Here is a 20,423-nt window from a genome sequence, read left to right as displayed (position 1 = left end):
AACAAATACTCGGAGACCACCCGAGTGTGCTCGGAAAACCGGAGCAACGAGTACACTCACTCATCACTAAAAATAACCAATACATTTCGTTCAACTTCACAATTGTGTTCCACTTGTTGATTATTCACCAAAAATTTACATTTGGTATCTTCATGTTTGAAGCATGATTTGTGGGGAAAAGGTTTAAAAGTTCCAGGGAGCAGAATACTTTCGCAAGGCACTGTATTTTAAAGGGGATGTTCACCTGTGGGGACTTTGTTTTTACTTAACTGCATGTATTTGGGACTAAAAATCATTTTTGCAATTGGTTTTAAACAAACATTTTGCACCGTTTTGTTTTTACAGGGTCTTTGTTTTACAGCACATTCAACTTTGATGTGGTCTGTGGCCACAAGTCAGCTGAGAGGAACACTGATAAAAGAATTAAAAACTTTCCTATTGGAGCGTCAAAAAGAGCTCTCTGACAGATTCTCACTAAACTCATTCTCCTGCCGACAATTTGTACACCATTTTGCTTTTACAGGACCTTTGTTTTTCAGCACATTCAACTTTGATGCGGTCTGTGGTCAAAAATCAGCTGAGAGGAGTTAAAAAAAGACTGATAAGAGTTAGAAACTCTCCCATTAGACTGTCAAAAAAAGATCACTGACAGATTCACACTAAACTCATTCTCCAGCGGGCAAATTTTGCTGCATTTTGCTTTTGCGGAATCTATGTTTTCCGGCACATTTAACTTTGATGTGGTCTGTAGTCATAAATCAGCTGAGAAGAGCTAAAGACTGATAAAAGAGTTATTAACTCTCCCATTGGACAGTCATAACAAGCTCACAGACAGATTCTTATGAAATTCATTCTTCAGCTGGCAAATTTTGCTCCATTTTGCTTTTACAGGATCTTTGTCTTCCGGCACATTCAACTTTGATGTGATCTGAGGTCATAAATCAGCTCAAAAAACACTGATAAAAGTCCCATTGAACTGTCAGAATGAGTTCACTGACTGATTCTCAGTAAAGGTACCTTCACACTAAACGACTTTGCAACCATAACGATAGCAATCAGTGACGTTGCAGCATCCTGGATAGCGATATTGTTGTGTTTGACACGCAGCAGCGATCTGGATCCTGCTGTGATATCGCTGTTCGTTGCTGAAAGTTCAGAACTTTATTTGGTCGTCAGATCGGCGTGTATCGTCGTGTTTGACAGCAAAAGCAACGAAGCCAGCAATGTTTTACAATGGTAACCAGGGTAAATATCGGGTTACTAAGCGCAGGGCCGCGCTTAGTAACCCGATGTTTACCCTGGTTACCATTGTAAATGTAAAAAAAAAAACAGTACATACTCACCTTCTGATGTCCGTCAGGTCCCTGGCCGTCTGCTTCCTGCACTGACTGTTAGCGCCGGCCGGCCGTAAAGCACGACGTCACCGCTGTGCTCTGCTTTTACTTTACGGCCGGCGTTCACAGTCAGTGCGGGAAGCAGACGGCCAGGGACCTGACGGACATCAGAAGGTGAGTATGTACTGTTTTTTTTACATTTACAATGGTAACCAGGGTAAACATCGGGTTACTAAGCGAGGCCCTGCGCTTAGTAACCCGATGTTTACCCTGGTTACCTGGGGACTTCGGCATCGTTGGTCGCTGGAGAGCTGTCTGTGTGACAGCTCTCCAGCGACCACACAGCGATGCTGCAGCGATCGGCATCGTTGTAGATATCGCTGCAGCATCGCTTAATGTGACGGTACCTTAACTCATTCTCCAGCTGGTAATACTAAGGTTATAAAATGCGAGTGGTGCAAAATGTTTAATCAAACCTTATTATACAAATGTTTTAGCCAAAAATACATGCATTAAGTATGAAAAAAATAAATGTTACCAAAAGGTAGACAACCCCTTTAAGTACCGGCCACATATTCATACTCAAAACTCGAGTTCCGTAGAGAGACTTTAGAAAAGAAGTGTGCTTTCCATAATCAGCTCAGAGGGAGAAAAAAAAATCACTCCAATCATCCGATACTGCCGCAGCCTGGCATGATTGATTCGGGCAAAGTGGAGCTCTCAATCATCACCCATGCAGACTACAGCTGTACCTTGCGCTCCCATTCTCTGAGCCATAATACAGATGAGATCTTTCACATCTTAGATTCAATCGGCTTAATCTTGGTCGTTTGTACTTGTTCAAGGAAAATATGCCTCTGCTCTTGTCTACAGAGAGCAATGCGTTCAGTGTCAGTCCAGCAGAGCAGGGAGGCACGGGCGACCCCAGTAATTATAGGAGAACCTCACCCTTAGCTCCTCTCAGCACAAATCCAAATCCTTCGCTGTCTTTCTTCTGCAGCAGCACAGTTTTCTCTTTGATAATGTAGTCACTGAAATAAAAAAAAATAGAGTTAGTATGGGAACACCAAACAGAGGCATTCAATACAGAATGCTCCTATTGTTTAAATCATTTTTTGTTTTAATTGGCAATATATATTTATCTAGATATCAAGCTATTAAAAATAAAAAATAGAACTCTTGCAATTCTCGCATTGGCCACTGGGACTTTTTTTAGACTTTAACTTCAGGAAACAACACATGCACATAGCCACAATGATCAAACTCTGAACCTGTCTTTTTTTACTGAAGTGTCTAATAAGAGTGTGCAAACAGTTATAAAAAAAAGTTGATATGGAGTTATTATTGCATGGAGAATACAAATATTTGCTAACATTGAACACTCGGGCTATTTTAGACTTTAACTTCCTGTTGTTTCAGGAAACAACATATGTACATAGCCACAATAGTGAAACTCTGACCCTGTCTTTTTTACTTTTCGCGAAAGGACAGGAAGAGTCTAAAAAAGCCAGTTTGAAAATTGCAAGATTATTAATTTTGTTTTTTTCTTTTTTTGTAACATCTAAGAGTCAAATTTTTAAATACATTTTCAGAAGGGCTAAAGAAGAAACGTCAGAAAAGACAGTTATAAAAAAAGCTGCTATGGAATTATTATTGAAGGGCTGTGGTAGGTGCGCACTATGCCCCCTACATTGATAATATTATACAGTTGCAAACTTTGAAAATCCCTGCTTAGTCCCATTTACACTCTCTGGCTTGTAATACCAGGCATAGCCACTAATAAAAGTATGGCGCTGTTCCTGGTAAACAATGATGACAAAGTGGGTTTTCATGCGCTCCAGTCCTTCCAATCAATTGTTTGTGGTGCTGAGAGTCAGACCCTACCCCACTTGTTATGAAAACATTTATATACAGTGTATAAATCTATACAGATTTTATTCATGCTGATCCACAGAGTTCTCCGATCTTTTTTTTTTAAACCGCTATACGGTTTCAGAGATATGGGCCTTTTTACTTACTGCTGTTTTTTATGGTCTTTGCCAAAGGGGTGTTGCTCACAGACTAATAATGCAGAGCAGCCCAAAGACACGCCCCAGAGGATCCTGTGAGCCACACCCACCTTAGTAAAGAGAGCATATCTCTGGAACCATATGATGGATTTAAAAAAAACAAAAAATGGAATAATCAGGGGAGCTGCAGGCTACTTTTGACCTGATTACTGGCCCTCCTGAAGCTCCTGCTGATCTTTTAGCCACGCATGAAGTCCGGAATGTAGAACTCTGTCTTGTACTAGCAGACTGACTGATGCATTATGAGCCATTTACTACCATTTAAATACTGTGCCTTCCCATAGTGAACAGCTGGACCCCATTGCCTATATATACCGAGATATATTTATATATAGGCGTTTAATGCCTTAAGATGCTACACTATTGAAACATTTAGGATTCTTGAACTGTCGAGTGCAATCTATTGTTCTCTTGTATCACCATACAGCGGCTAAAATAGGCCGACTGCTGTGAACTTTAATGGAATTAATTATAGGAACTTGGCGGTAAGTAGGAAAATTATTCCCCCCTCCCCTTTTTTCCCCATAATCATAACTGTACCGAAATGTCTCTTGGATTGTTACATTCTTTTTCTTCTCGTTATCCAGTTTATCATGAAATATGCATTTTATAGCAGGTATCATTTTTACCAGTTACTGGTAGGGTGACCCATTGTTTGCACTGTCAATCAGTGCAATGTAGGAGGGGCCAAGGAAAAAGGTACTGCCTGCACTGGATACTCCAGGTCGGTGTATGGGCCTTCAATCAAAGCTTCTATTATGAAAATATAGTGGACACTTTATGTAGTGGGGGGCTTCCAAAAAAGTTTTATTGAGAAGGAGCATAGCCGCAAATATGGAGTCAGGTACTGTATACGGGGACGACATTACTGGCACTGTATATAGCCAACAAATGGCTGCTGAGAATATTAACTATGGGGTTAATATGGCTAATTTTGGTAGGTGGCAAACACTGCTTATGGAGGCAGAGGGCAGGATCTGTTGATAGGGTAATGGGGGCAACATAGAATTTTTTATTACGTGGTATAACAAACTACCCATATCCTAGTGATTTCAGATTGCCGAGTATATTTTTAATGGTTACCTTATTCTGATTAATATACATGTTATACGGCACCATTGCAAATGGCTTATTTTCAAAAGACCAAACGATGGGGCATGTTGAAATCCAACATGCCCGATCCTTATTTTTCAGACAACGGGGGATAGTCTAGACTTTCCCATACACTTAAAAATTGGAACCGGAATGTACCAATGACTTGTTTTTTTAATCTAATCTGAGATTGTAATTACATATTCGAGTCAGTGAGAAATAAAATAAATACACGATATGATCGGATCTGATAACATAGGCAGGGAAAATGGAAAGCGTCAGATCTCCACGGACATAAGATTGCAAGGTAATGCTTTTAATGTAGAAGGCTGAGATTCTGAATATCTGATGAGGCTGGCATTTTTATTTTTTTATTTTTGAGATCTCCAGAGGTAGAACCTGACCTTACAGAATGGGTAATGAGCAGCTGTAGTAATAGGAGAACTGAGCAGGCTTCAGTCTGAGCGAAAACTGGAATAAAAAAGGGGGCAGCATTGACGGGGGAAAGGAATGTCATTTTTAACATGTCAATAAAAGTAATTGCAATGACCGCAGCGTGGTCCTCTAAGGGTTCTCATTTCCGAGAATATAATAAAGAGAAACATTTTGTATATTCAGCATGTGCCATGTATTATTTATTCATTTTGAAAAAAATATTAAGCAGTCGGCGAGGTGGGGGGAGTGTCAATGACATAAAAAATATTAAGCAGTCGGCAAGGTGGGGGGAGGGTCAGTGACATAAAAAAATATTAAGCAGTCGGTGGGGTGGGGGGAGTGTCAATGACAAAAAAAAAGTTTTAAGCAGTCGGTGGGCGGGAGGGTCAATGATATAAAAAAATATTTATAAGCAGTCGGTGGGGTGGGAGGAGGGTCAATGACCAAAAAATTTAAGCAGTTGGTGGGGTGGGGGGAGAGACAATGACATAAAAAAATATTTTTAAGCAGTTGGTGGGGTGGGGGGAAGGTCAATGACTGGTTTGTTGATGGAAACAGTGGATACATATTAATCATGGGGCTCCATATCAAGAGTTCATATGCCCCTATCAGCCAAGAATAAAAAATATTGTGCGAAGGGCACAGAAGAGCTTCAGTGTGAAAAAAGACTATACAAAGTTTTTTTTATTTTAAATCTTTGTTCAAACTACCTGTAACAAAAGAAAAAAGAATCCATAAAAAAGGTATTTAAAAACACGCTGTGGGTTTGTGCACACACGTTCAGTATTTGCAGCACAAAAATCTGCTACAAAAACTGGAGCAAGAAAAAGCGTAAAATTTGTACTTTTTTCGCATTTATTTTTTCCATTCATTTTAATGGGGAAAAAATACTGGAAAAACGCTAAAAGAGTGCAAGAAATCTGCGAGGAAAAACTGAGCAGGAATCTCATTCACTTTGCTGATATTGTAAAACGCGTGGGTAAAAACACATCATGCAAACATACCCTATGCGTCACGAAAAAAATTAGGCAAATATTATTTTGGCAACCAACATGATAAAAAAAGTTGGGTACTTTGATTATAAAAATTGTTGGGTTCATTGAAAAAAATAACATTCGTATGAAATTACTAAGTTGTCATTGGTCAATTTTAGATCAAAGGACTCTGGTTCTATGAACTTTGAGGGTGAAGAATCTTGAGTATGGAGACCATCATGGTTGATCGCTAAAAGGAGTTCACGTGACCAATCCGAACTCAGTGTAGAGGTTGTCCAGGGTTATCAGATTAGTAGGGGTTTACACCAGACATCCCCACGGTCAGCTTACCAGATGATCAGTTGTAGCTGGCCCTCTCGAAAAATGTTTACATCCATCCACTGCTCGAGCAGATAACACCTGATTGGTTTGGGTGCCATATTACCGATGACCCATCTTGGGCATTGGCCATCAATATGTTGGTCTTGGACAATATGTTAGTCCAGAGCTTCATCAAATTTTTGCCATATTATAAGTAGCCCAAGCTTATTGGAAAAAGATTGTCATTTTAATAGTTACATCGAGAAGAAGAAGTCAACCGGAAATTAGATGGATCCAATTAGAAAAATGTTGACCCTACTACAAGGCGTGAACCTGAAGAATTAGGTAGGTGAAAGAAATTTTCAGAGCGGTATTATTCACATACTTTCCAGGAGTCAAAACCAACTTGACGGCACTTAATATTAATAAAGCGCTCACTAAACCTTGTGCCAGCACAGCTGTCTACATATTCGCATATGCTGACATTGAGATCAACGACCAATATGTCTGCCCTTACTTCCGTGAGTTAACCATATGGAAAATCACGGCAAAATGCAGCCAAATACATCGCGGTAACAAATTGTTTGCCCGTCCTCATGTCAAAGGAAGAAAAGGATGGTGGTTTCAACAGAGGCTGATAATAACCGATGTACTTTAGTATTTTGAAGACCATTGGTCATTGCCCCATCCATATACACAATCATTCAGAAATTGTGAGAGAATTAACAGTTTTTTGTGATAGACAACAATTATCTGCATCATCCACTGCTAGGATTACAAGAAAGAACAAGACAAATATAAAAAAAGAGAGGTCATACAATATAGTTTGGAACACAGCACCATCTCCTGATAAAAATGGTGCCTCAACAGCATAAGCCTGCAGTTGTTGGATACTCTAACAGTTCCAAGACTTTATTTAAAGAGGTATTCTCAAGTTTGGAATTTATCCCCCATCAATGGAATATGGATTAACTTTCATTAATTGATATGGAAGTGCCGAAGACCAGCCAAGCACAGCTCTCAACTATCTCCTGGGGTCTCGTTAAGAATGAGAAGAACAGAGCTCATGACCAACTACCTCTCCAAGTAGACTCTGAAGAGCTACGATTCTCAGGATCGATATGGATCCCAGCAGTTGGACTCCCTTGCAACCGGGAAGTTATCCTCAATCCACAGGATTGAGGACAATTTCCAAACTTGAGAATACCTCTTTAAAGATTAGACCTTAAATTAGGGTGTGGCTACCTACAGATGGCAAGGAAGAGTCTTCATCTTTCTCACTTTGCATACTTTTTTCCCATGAAGCATTGCCTGTAAGACTCCATACAAAACTGGGAGTTGATAGGGCCCCTTCCTTGATCCAGTGCTGCCTCTCTGCCTCTGCTCCGAGCTCACTGCAACATTAATGTCAAGACTGCAGCACACAAGACCACTGCAGCCAATCACTGAGTTCAGTGCCTCGTGCCATCTCTATCTGCTCATCTATTCAATGTAGTTGGATTTTATTGATGCAGCTTGTAAAAAATGACTGGAGAAGCAACAGAAAGGCAGCACTGGGTCAAGAAAGGGTGAAAAACCTTATGAATTTATTATTTTAATCCAGAACTAGTCATCAGCATAGTCTATGAATATTGTGAATATTATCTCCATGTACAATTTTCCAGCTGTATACTACATAATATTATATCCACAGACCTAAAAGTCTCCTTAAGATGACTTGGCGTTCTCCACAATGGTAAACCTTACCCCTTAAATCCCCTGACAAAGGTCTCTCACCCAGAGAAACTACTATGCTCGCTTTACACTGATGAGGGGCAAACACCCCGAAACACGTGTCTGTAGAAGGAGATTCTTGTTTGGCTTATTTTCTTAAGTCATGTTGAAAGGCTTGTTAAAAGTTGATATTGGCTTTTAAGATTTCTATTTTAAGTAGGTGGTACTATAGTTCTTATACTCTTTCTCTCTGCATATTTAAATTCCCGTACGGGCATTGGCTGGCTTATGGATCTCCATGTGCTGACTTGACCCTCTTCACATCCCCATGTACAATGTCTCCGTAATCTCAAATCCTCAGACTTACAAGTTTCCTTATGAAGACTCCTTAGAAAAAAAAAGGTTTTCATAAGGAGTCTTCATAAGGAAACTTGTAAGTCTGAGGATTTTACATTACGCAGTGTGTAGCTGAGACTTTGTACATGGGGATGTGAGGAGAGTCAAGTCGGCACATGGAGATTCATAAGCCAGGCAATGCTCGTTTGGGAATTTAAATATGCAAATAGTCACCAGAGAGAAAGAGTATAGAAACTATAATACCACCTACCGTACTTAAAATAGAAACCCTAAAAGTCAATATAAACCCTTTAAGAATGATTTGGGATAAGAAGCCAAGCAAGAATCTCCATTTGCTGACACATGTTTCATGGTGTTTGCCCCTCATCAGCGCAAAACAGAAAAAAAAAAGGTTTTTAAGTTTCCTTATGAAGACTTGGTTTGTTTCACAAGCAGAAATCTTACTCTTACCCAGCCAAACAAATACACCTTTCTTTGTTTAGCGTTGATGAGGGGCAAACACCCTGAAACACATGTCAGCAAATGGAGATTCTTGCTTGGCTTCTTATCCTAAATCATTCTTAAAGGGATTATATTGACTTTTAGGGTTTCTATTTTAAGTAGGTGGTACTATAGTTACTAAATTCTTTCTCTCTGGTGACTATTTGCATATTTAAATTCCAAAACGAGCATTGCCTAGCTTATGAATCTCTATGTGCCGACTTGACTCTCTTCACATCCCCATGTACAAAGTCTCAGCTACACACTGCGTAATGTCAAATCCTCAGACTTACAAGTTTCTTTATGAAGACTTGGCGTGTTTCACAAGCAGAAATCTTTCTCTCACCCAGCCAAACAAATACCCCCTTTTTTTTGCGCTGATGAGGGGCAAACACCCTGAAACACGCATCAGCAAATGGAGATTCTTGCTTGGTTTCTTATCCCAAATCATTCTATAAGGGTTTATATTGACTTTTAGGGTTGCTACATCCAATAAATGACATGAGAGTTCGTGTCCTCTTCCTCTCTGAAGTGGCTATTTGCATCCTCAGACCTAGACATGGGAACGATTTGCTGCTTATATGGGCATTTTCATGAGAACTCAGCTGATTTCACATTGTGTAACAAAGGGCGGTTTAATCACCCACTCACCTACCATACATGCATCAGCTCGAGCTCACAGCCTTCACATCATGTCGTCTGCCTGATTCACACTACAATAATCCGCAGAGCATTATGTTCTGTACCGAGCGGACACAATAAGTCATTACTAGTCATAATGCTATACCGTAAGATAAAAGTATGGGCACCAGCAGCAATACCGCCTGAGCGTAAACATATGGCATCTTACGTTATATATTCTCTTGGCTCTATGGTGAACTAGATAGTTCAGAGGTTACCTGTTCCATCTCTATTTTTAAAGGAAACATTCTACTGATGTATTCTACATCAATTCTTAAAGGGCTTGTACATTTTTAGAAAAACACATCAGCAAGTACGGTGCCACACCTGTGCACTGGTTGTATATGGTAGTGCAGCTCAATCCTATTCACTTTAATAGAGCTGAGCTGCAATACTATGCACAGCCTATGAATAGGTGTGGAATTGTTTATGAGAAAAGAAGACTTTTTTTCCAATTTTATTAATCGTGTACGACTAGTTAAAGGGACAACCAATGTGTGTGCACCACGCCCTCTTTAGTATTGAAAATTAAAGGGATCTTGGACACCAAATAATGTCATTAGGAGTATAATAAAGGTTGATATGTAACACTCCAGGTAACCGGTTGTTACAGTGATGTTGCCTTCCTTTCAGGGAGGGTGATATCATGCGTGGAGGCAAGGAGGATTCTCTTTACCAGGTAAGGCACACACATGCAACACATTCTGAATCCAGGCCAGGAGGGGGAGCTCAGGACCCGGATTCAGGGGAGCTTCCCTCAGATATAAGTGTCCTGGTCTGGAGGAGGAGTGAGACAGTTGGAATTAGGTCAGTTGGAGAGAGACACAGAGACAGAAGGAAGTCTGTAAGGCAGACAGCGGAGCCGTGCAGCCAGGACTGAGCTGCGGCTCCTGGGAAGGAAAAGAGAACCTGTGGGGTTGTTGTATGCAGTAAAGCAATTGAGGGAAGGAGCACAGGTGTGGAAAAGGGCTTAGAGGGGAACTGTGACTGGGCACCCTCAGAGCTGAAATGCAGAAACCGGGTATCGGGAGCCTGCAGCTTTTGTGGGACTCTAGGACACATAGCAGAACCGGAGGGCTTAGAACTGTATGTAATTTGCCCACACCACAACTGGAGGTGAAGCAGCACCGTAGGAGCCCGTGTCGTGATAGAGACCCTGTAAAATGTCTCAAGCTGCCCATCATACAGGTACTGTCCCAAGACAGGAATGAAGACTTTACCAGCAAGCCACAGGCAGCAGGGACCTCGCATACTAGAGCAGTAGGAAGGCTTATGGACCTCACCTGGGAGAGGGATCACCTTTGTCTCCAAGCCGGCCGGACCACATCACCACCTGTGCCTGGTATCCTGGACTGTGGACTACTACCACCAGTAAACCAGGTAAAGACTTTACAACTTATGTCCTCCACTTATTCGTTGGCATACGCCATCCTTGCCACACACCTTGGGAGCCCTGGGGACCCCGCTTCTCCTGTGGGAAGCGTCACCATCCAGGCACCATACCATCACCCCAGAGGACCCCTTTAAGTGGCATCAGTCCCTATTGACTGAGAACCACAGGTGGCGCCATGAAAATAAGCTTTCACAATACCCCTTAAAAGACCGTTCCCCTTTAATTGGGTGACCAGGGCCACGGACCGGTTCGCAGACACCGTGACATCCCCTTTAAGACCGGACCCGGTACCGAGTACCCCACTGCCCTGGTGGGCTTTCCAGATATACTGTAGTTCCAATTCCTAAGTTCCTTATGGGTCTGAATTTCAGGCCTACCTGTCCTAGATTATACAGAGGTTAACAGGGCACCATCTATAGGGGTAATATTCTATCTAGGGGTGTCTACAAAAGGTCCTTATGGCCCATTTTTGTAGTCAAATAGTATTAAACACCTCTTAAAGTTGGGGCCTTTTTTAATTTTGCATTGGGGCTCAAAACTTTACTTTCCCCTCTGGGTGATATGTAATAATAATAAATTAGATTTATGATTCCTGTTCCTTTAATGTAAAATAAAATGCAAAAGGAAAGAGAAAAAATACCTAAAAACTTCCCCCCTTAATCTCTTTTTCTTTCACTGCAATTAAAACTGAGAAGTACATGAAGAAGTCCTTGCATGTCCCAGCTCAGCTAAGTCCTCCCCACCCCCTACTAATCTTCCTCCCTGTCCCTGACAGCTGGCTGCAGCAGGAGCCTCCCCCTTGCAGTAAGACATAAATATCACTAAGGTCCGCCTCTTGTTTGAGGGGGTGGGGCTTAAGTCAGCCACTAGACAAAGATGGAACTGATCAGAAGGAGATTAACTCCTGTATTTTCTACTGGATTTCTTCAAGAATGATCGTTTCAAGTTTATATAGCCAATGCTACAGATAAAAATCAGTGAACACAGTCATATTTCTTCGTTAATCTGAACATTAAAATTTTAGTTTCCAGTCTCTTTAAGTGACCGTATCAGTGATATTTTTTTTTACATTTTTTGAATGAAAAAAACAACTTAATTCTATGTAAATGCCAACTTGTGTCCTTTAAGTCAATGATGGCCTGGTGTCCGACCACCCAGCGTAGAAGCATGTGGGTTTGACTCTCACTTTCCTTGGGAACCTGAAGGATCAATGATTTATGTGACAAAAAGGAAATAGTAAATGTCATATTCTGACCATTACTGACCTTTAAACTATGATTTATATCGATAGGGAGGGTCAGGGGCTTTATGAGTCAAGAACAGCAGTGACAGCAGCATTAGTCGTGTGGCTATTTCACACGTTACCTTTTGATGAAGCTGCCCCCGAGTCTGCATATTTTACAGCATCAATAAGCTGCATAGTTCTTTATGTCCTACTATAATTTTTTTTAGAATGTTCCCTTGACCAGTGCTTAGGAGACCTACCTGGGGTGCATACCACAAGAGCCAGTGGATAACTGGGAATATTCATATTAATGGGGTTTTCTGGTTTTGGAAAAGCCTTGTTCCCAAGTGCAGGTTTTTCATTACAAAATGCTTTGCTCACCGTCCCCAGGTCCAAATATGAGTCTCCTCTGTTCCTGCTTGCATCGCTGACATCATGACCATGGCATTGTAGCCAATTACTGGGCTCAGCGACTCTGATTGGCTTGTGTTGTCAGCTTATTGATTGGCTGCAGCGCTGTTCATGTGATAATCGGTGCTGTAGACAAGGACAGATATCTGTAGCACAGTAGAGATTTAGTGCCAGACCAGGGAGAGTGAGTAAAGCACTTTTTTTGATTGTTTTTTAAACTGTAGCCGGCAGACAGGAGTTTTCTAAAGAAAACAAAACTTTACTCATCTTCCCCAGGTCCCCCGCTGAATCTCTTACACTGCTCCCAGTCTCTTTTATTATGTGGAGCTCTGTGCGGCTTGTGCTGTAAATTTAGGCAGAGCCATTGAGCTCACTGATTGGCTGCAGCGTTGTCAACATATCGTCAATGTTGCTGACAATTACAGACACCGGAAGCCGCAGTAGAGACTCAGCACTGGACCCTGGGAGGATGACTAAAGCACAGTTATAATTTTTTTTTAATACATGCTGTAGTCGGAATCAGGGGTTTTCTGCAACTGGAAAACCCCTTTAACATTCTGCATACCATATTGTGTAACATGGCTGCTCAAATACTTACTAAGTAAATGGATGTACGCTCTATGTAAACCGCCTAGACAAGCTTGGAGGTCACGCTGATGTCTACTACATTTGTACATTTGTAATGGAAACAGTCAACAAGCTGGTTGTCAGAAATGTTGTTACTCCTATACGGCAGTTGGATAAGTAGAATATGTGTCCATTACGTGTTTACTTAGATTGTAGGCTGTATACTTGTATATGTGCTCCTTTTATCCAGAGCCCAAACACATGATAGGAACAGAAGGTTTCACCATTTTCCCCATAGATATAGATGTAAGGAGATGAATATGCTGCCCACATTCCCCTTGAAGAACATGTGAATTGTTATACTCTGTAATGTGAAAAGTAATGTGTGTAGATAATATTTATATGTGCAGTGATCTGCGTTGTTGTTGACGAGGCTGTATTCTGCCCAGCGACAGGAAGTTAGCAGGACAGTTAAAGGTAATGGTTGGGACTAGCCCAGGGAGGAAAGTGCTGCGTTGAAGAGAAAGTTTCAGTTTCCTGGCAGTGAGTTAGATATGGCCTGGAGTTCATAATGAGTGGACCACAAGGTCTAAAGTGAGAAGTGCCGCATTCTGGGGTGACCCTAAGTGAGAGGAGACCAAAGAGAAGAGATAGCAAGATACAAATTACAAATGACTAAAAGACAGAGTGGCCTTACCAGAAACGGGTCCAAAGAGAGTACGCTTAGTCACCAGACCCTGAGCTTATTACGCTGGGATGTAACAGGCCTACACAGGACTGAGTACATGGGACGAGAAGAGTATTCCGGGCCTCAGTTCCAGAGCGTCAGTATTACCAGCTATACTGAAATCTTGAAGGAAAAAGAAGACTTGGAACCGCAGAACACGTAAAGGACACTTGTTAATCAGGACTCTAGTGTTAAAGTTGGGCTGTGGTGTGGCAGAGAAGTGGACATACAGAGCCCCAGAGGAAACCACTGAGGATGGAAACTGCGTGGAAAATTCTTAAAGCAGTGAAGGAAACGTCCATAAGACTGTGTGTCCACTATCTATTGTATATATTCCCTATCAAATTCTCGTTCAGTAAAAAGTTTATTCTTGAATAGTGGTCTTCCTCAATGAACTGTATAACATCTGGTCCTGGCAAACCAGCAACATTGGTTACATCAGGCCGGCACGGGTGTAGCAACCTCACAGCACAAGTCCACACACCCAGCCACTTTCATGCAATGTGCCAGGGTGCAACAGACAAGTGCCTCACCCACAGCTACTACCCCGCACCAAACACAAACACAAAGGAAATGCTGGCAGATTTCAGATCTGAAGCATGGAGAAATGCAAATATAGCACTGGACTATGATACAGACTGTAGCTCCAGTTAAAGAGTCAATATGCCATTTCCCATCCTAGATATTGCAGGAAATTGATTGTCCGGATACTCTGGCGATATTGGCAGCCTGTAGATGTAGGATTGTAATTATTTGGCCCCATCACTTTTTCATCCTCCTTTACATCATAATAATGTCAACAAAACAAAGTCATAGGAAAAAAATTCCTAAAATAACCTTCACTTCTACAATGAACTTGTTGTCTACAATGCGTTTCATCTTTTGAGCTAAGATCCTGAGAGCCCACTGGAAAGCAGCATATAACAAAAATCATATAACAATGAAGTGAAAATAAAAACAATCCTTCAAATTTTCATTGTTGTTTCATTTGTTTTTTTCTGACGTGAGTCAGAAATACGCATCACCATTCCGTAAAAGACATAATAGAATCTTGGCAATGAATTGCTTGGTAAAGGCTTGTAGTGATGGTGATTCAGAGTAATTCTCTATTCTCGGAGACATATTTTTATCCATAGGGGGCGGTGTAATATTGGCAACACTGCAGGATAGGAAATATTCAATGGATTTTCCGAAACAATACTTTTATGGCCAATTTGTGGGCTACTAGATAAAAATTGAGCAGTGGAGGTCTAAATCCTTTCTCAACTGGGCTCTAGAGCCTAATGGTCCCAAAAAAGTCACTTTGGCCTGAATGAAAAATACAATTCCGTTAAAGACTTGGAATAATTGGGGGTTCTGTTGGAGCTTTTGCATTGGGGTCCATGAGCTTCAAGTTATGCCACTATCCAGAATCCTAAGGATTATTTTCCACTAGTGCCATGTCCATTTTTTTGTGGGGGTCCCACTGTGTCCCACTTTGCTTCAAATTTTTCCTTCTCGGTTTTTAAGAGCTGTTTTTTATTTTTTGGTCTACAGAGTTGTATGAGAGCTTGTTCTTTTTCAGAAACAAGCTGCAGTTTTCATAACTAGAATTTTGGAGTCCATACAACGTTCTGGTCACTTTTTGTTCCATTTTTTGGGCAGCAAAGTGACTAAAGAAAAAGTGATTCTGACATTTCGATCTTATCCCTTCATCTCGGCGTGCACCGCATGAGATAAATATTATAATATTGTATGAGTTTGGACAGTTACGAATGTGGCAACATCAAATGTGTATTTTCTTCTTTCTCCGAAGTTAGACATACGTGATATCTGTGTAACACAGTGGACACGTTAATTGTATGGAGCAGGCTCATCACATGAGCCCGTTCCTTCATACAGTGCTCACAGGGCTAAGTAGGCCTCCTGGAGCACAGTGGTCTTCAGTAGGGTTGAGCGAAACGGATCGGACAAATTCAAAAATCGCTGAAACCAGTGTGGGATCGGCCATGCGGTCGGCGATCTTCGCGCCAAAGTCGCATTTCGTATGACGCGTTCAGCGCCATTTCTCAGCCAATGAAGGAGGACGCAGAGTGTGGGCAGCGTGATGACATAGGTCTTGGTCCCCACCATCTTAGAGAAGGGCATGACAGTGATTGGCTTGCTTTCTGCGGTGACACAAGGGCTATAAAGGGGTGTGCACGCCGACCGCCATCTTACTTCTGCCGATCTTAGCATAGGGAGAGGTTGCTGCAGCTTCATCAGAAGAGATATACTTAGGGAGGGAAGATTAACCCCCAAACCGCTTGTGCTGTAGCGATTTCCACTGTCCAACACCACCTTTGTTTCTACCTTGTTTTACAGTACCATATAATGGTTGTTATTTTATTTAGATTTTCCCAAAAATGAGGAAGTCTGGTGGAAGAGGCTGTGGGCGGTCGTTGCCAGCTGGTACTGATGGTAGTGGTGGTGGTGGAGCATCTGGTGGTAATGGGAAAAGCAAAATAGCAGCTAAGGCTGGAGGTGTTGAGCCAGCATCATCGTCTGCCTACACAAGGCCTCGAAGGCTCCCTTATCTGGGAGTAGGAAAACAAGTTTTAAAGCCGGAGCAGCAGGAAAAAGTTTTGGCATTCATTGCTGACTCAGCCTCTAGCTCTTTTGCCTCCTCTTCAGAAAGTTCCAAATTTAAAAGCAATGAGTCGTCAGTGGATGGTCCCGGTCAGGAATAAGTTGCTTCCTTGTGTCCTTCACCCAAACCAAAAGTAAAGGATGCGTCAGGCGACACTACAGGTTACTCCATGGAGCTCTTTACACATACCGTGCCTGGGTTAGAAAGGGAAATTGTTAACTGCCCATTACAAGATGAATCGGACATGGAGTGCACTGATGCACAGCCACAGCTAGATTATTATGCTGTTCCATTGACTCAGATCACTACATTGCCCTCGCAGTGTACAGAGCTAGAATCTGACCCTGATGAGACTATGGTGCCCCGTCCCAAACGCTACAGCACCTTACATGGTGACACAGAGAAAGGTGCACATGACATTGAAGAGGAGGTGATAGATGACCCAGTTGTTGACCCAGATTGGCAGCCATTGGGGGAAGAGGGTGCCGCTGACAGTAGCTAAGAAGCGGAGGAGGATGATCTGCAGCAGCCATCAACATCACAACAGCTTTCATCTGGCAGGCCCATCTCAGGCCAAAAAAGTTTGTCAACCAAAAAAACAGTTTTAGGACAGCGTGGCCATCCGGTGAAAGTAGCACAGCGTGCAATGCCTGAAAAGGTATTGCATAGTAGGAAGAGTGGAGTGTGGCAATTTTTTAACCAAGATCCGAATGATCAGTGCAAAGTTATCGGTAAGAAATGCTCAAAGACCTTTAGCAGAGGGAAGAATCCCCTAAATTTAAATACAACGTGCATGTGTAGACATTTAACCAGCATGCACTTGCAAGCCTGGACTAACTACCAAACGTCCTGTACCGTTGGTGCACCTGCTCAGAATGAAGGTAGTCAGCAACGCTACATTGCTTCCCTCACTGTAAGCCCACCAGTTAGGATACCACCAGCAGCAAATGTGAAGGTATCGTCGCAAGGCCAAAGCAGTCAGGGAATCACAAGGTTTTTGGTAGGAAACACTGTATGTAGGCCAACATCAAGAATACCATCACCAACCCTCTCTCAATCGGCCATGTCCATCACCACCACCACCGCTAGTTCCACCATATGCACCTCTCCAGTCCAGCTCACCCTACAAGAGAATCTCGTTAGGAAAAGAAACTACTCATCCTCTCATCCGCGTACACAGGGTTTGAACGCCCAAATTGCTTTACTAATCTCATTAGAGATGATGCCCTACCGGTTGGTTGAAAGCAAAGCTTTCAAAGCCCTGATGGCCTACGCAGTACCACGCTATGACCTACCCAGTCAACACTTCTTTGCGAGAAAAGCCATCCCAGCCCTCCACCAGCATGTCAAAGACCGCATTGTCCATGCATTGAGGCAATCAGTCAGTAGAAAGGTGCACCTCACAACAAATGCATGGACCAGTAGGCATGGACAGGGACGTTACGTGTCCATCACGGCACACTAGGTTAATGTGGTGGATGCAGGGTCCACGGGGGACAGCCATAGTAGGACAGTTCTGCCTAGCCCACGGTCTAGGAAACAGTTGACTGTAGGCGTTCGCCCCTCCTCCTCCTCCTCCTCCTTCAGAAGCGAGAGCTCGTCCACAGAGTGCAGTCGCACAACCACTCCATCCGCAGCTGCCAGTGTTGCACACGAGGTGTCCCATTACCCAACAGCTAGTGGTAAGCGTCATCAGGCTGTGTTGGAAATGAAGTGTTTGGGCGACAACAGACACACCACGGAAGTTCTGGCCGAGTACTTGCAGCAAGAAACTCATTCATGGCTGGGCAGTGTACATCTTGAGGCTGGCAAGGTAGTCAGTGATAACGGAAGGAATTTTATGGCTGCCATAGCCCTTTCAGAACTGAAACACATACCTTGCCTGGCTCACACCTTGAACCTGGTGGTGCAGTGCTTCCTGAAAAATTATCCGGGGTTACCAGCCCTGCTCCTGAAGGTGCAAAGACTTTGCTCGCACATCCGCCGGTCACCCGTACACTCCAGCCGTATGCTGAACCATCAGCGATCGCTGAGGCTTCCCCAGTACCGCCTAATAATCGACGTTGCAACAAGGTGGAACTCCACACTGCACATGCTTCAGAGGCTGTGCGAACAGAGGCGCGCTGTAATGTATTTGTGGGAGGATACACATACACGGGCAGGCAGTTGGATGGTAGACATTGAGTTGTCAAGTGTGCAGTGGTCGAAGCTACAAGACCCCTGTCAAGTCCTTCAGTGTTTTGAGGAATGCACACGGCTGGTAAGTGCAGATGACGCCATCATAAGCATGAGCATCCCACTAATGCGTCTGCTGATGCAAAGTTTGATGCACATTAAGGAGCAGGCGTCTGCAGCCGAGGAGGAGGGAAGCCTTGATGACAGTCAGCCATTGCCTGCTCAGGGAACTCTCCTGGACGAGGTGGTGGACGAAGAGGAGGAGGATGATGGGGATGAATATTTATGGGAGGAGGATGCTTCTCAGGGGGCAATAGAAACTGGTGGCGTTGCAAGGTCAGGTACAGGGTTTTTGCGGGAGAACAGTGATGTTAATTTGCAAGAAAGTGCTCCTCAACCCAGCACAAGCAGTGAATTGACACCTGGAACATTGGTCCACATGGCTGAGTATGCCTTGCGTATTCTAAAAAGGGACCCCCGCATTATCAAAACGATGACCGATGACGATTACTGGTTGGCCTGCCTCCTGGATCCACAATATAAAGGAAAATTACAAAATATCATGCCACATGAGAACCTTGAGCAAATATTGGCTACCAAACAAGCAACTCTTGTAGACCGTTTGGTTCAGGCATTCCCAGCACACAGCGGCGGTGATGGTTCTCACACGAGCTGTAGGGGGCAACATGGCAGAGGTGTTAGAGGTGCACACATCAGAAGTGGCGTTGGACAGAAGGGTTTTATGTCCAGGTTGTGGAGTGATTTCGCAATGACCGCAGACACGACAGGTACTGCTGCATCGATTCAAAGTGACAGGAGACTGCATTTTCCAGTATGGTTACGAACTATTTTTCCTCCCTTATCGATGTTCTCCCTCACAGGTCATTCCTCTTTGATTACTGGGCATCTAAAATAGACACCTGGCCTGAATTGGCAGAGTATGCATTACAGGAGCTCGCTTGCCCTGTTGCTAGTGTGCTATCAGAAAGAGTCTTCAGTGCTGCTGGTTCAATACTGACCGAAAAAAGGACTCGTCCGGCTACCCAAAATGTTGATGATCTTACCTTCATTAAAATGAACCAGTCATGGATTTCAAATTATTTTGCCCCACCTTCCCCTGCTGACACTTAGCTTGCCTGGAAAATGTCTTGCTTTTGGCCTCCTCTGACTGACTGACCCAATTCCTCCATTTGCAGCTGCTGAATGTAAACCATAGGCCATTTTTTTACATCCCTAAATGGGCTGACTCCCCCCACAGGGCCGTGGTTACCACCTAGCGCAAGCACCCGTGCGAGTGCCGTTTACCTGGACAGGTGGGTGTGCCCACTCTTTGGCGACGGCACTGGCACAGGGTCCCTCATAGTACAATGAAGTGTCTCTGACGGTGGTGGTGCACAACCAACGTCAGACACACCGTCGTAATATGAGGGGCCCTGTGCCAGTACCGCCGCCCACGAGAGAGTGTTCCTCCCAGGTTGAACAGTGCTCTACCACTTGCCAAACTTACCTCTTCCTGCTCCACCACTGTGTAGTCTGTGCTGTTAAATCCTTCAATGGCACTGCCAATACAAATGTTCTGAAATGATAGATGATAGCAAAAATATACAGGGGCCCTGGCCTCCATTTAGACCAGTTAATACTTTGCGCCAACTACCACTGTCTGCTACTCAGCAGAGGAGACCAACCCTGTACCTAGCTATGCCACCTGTTTATTTATGAACATTTTTTGGGCAGACATTTACCTCACTTTATTATTTTGGCCTACTAACTGTGTCAGCCACTCCTTACAGTTGTCCTCCACTGAACAAAGCTATGCCGCCTGTGTACTCCTGTAACCAATTTTGAACTGCATGTAGCCTAC

At 43.1% G+C, this 20,423-nt stretch overlaps 1 protein-coding gene across 1 annotated transcript in view; it reads right to left on the bottom strand.

Moving 5' to 3' along the window:
• SHANK1 (SH3 and multiple ankyrin repeat domains 1) overlaps positions 1 to 20,423 on the bottom strand; it is a 537,634-nt gene that overhangs the window by 79,142 nt on the left and 438,069 nt on the right. The window contains exon 15 of the mRNA XM_077259811.1: positions 2,283 to 2,365. Coding sequence (XP_077115926.1) covers positions 2,283 to 2,365 — 83 coding nt within the window. The remainder of the gene's footprint in view (positions 1 to 2,282; positions 2,366 to 20,423) is intronic.

The sequence above is a fragment of the Ranitomeya variabilis genome, chromosome 4 (genome assembly GCF_051348905.1).
Source record: "Ranitomeya variabilis isolate aRanVar5 chromosome 4, aRanVar5.hap1, whole genome shotgun sequence".
NCBI lineage: Eukaryota > Metazoa > Chordata > Amphibia > Anura > Dendrobatidae > Ranitomeya > Ranitomeya variabilis.
This window is presented reverse-complemented; position numbering and strand designations above follow the sequence as displayed.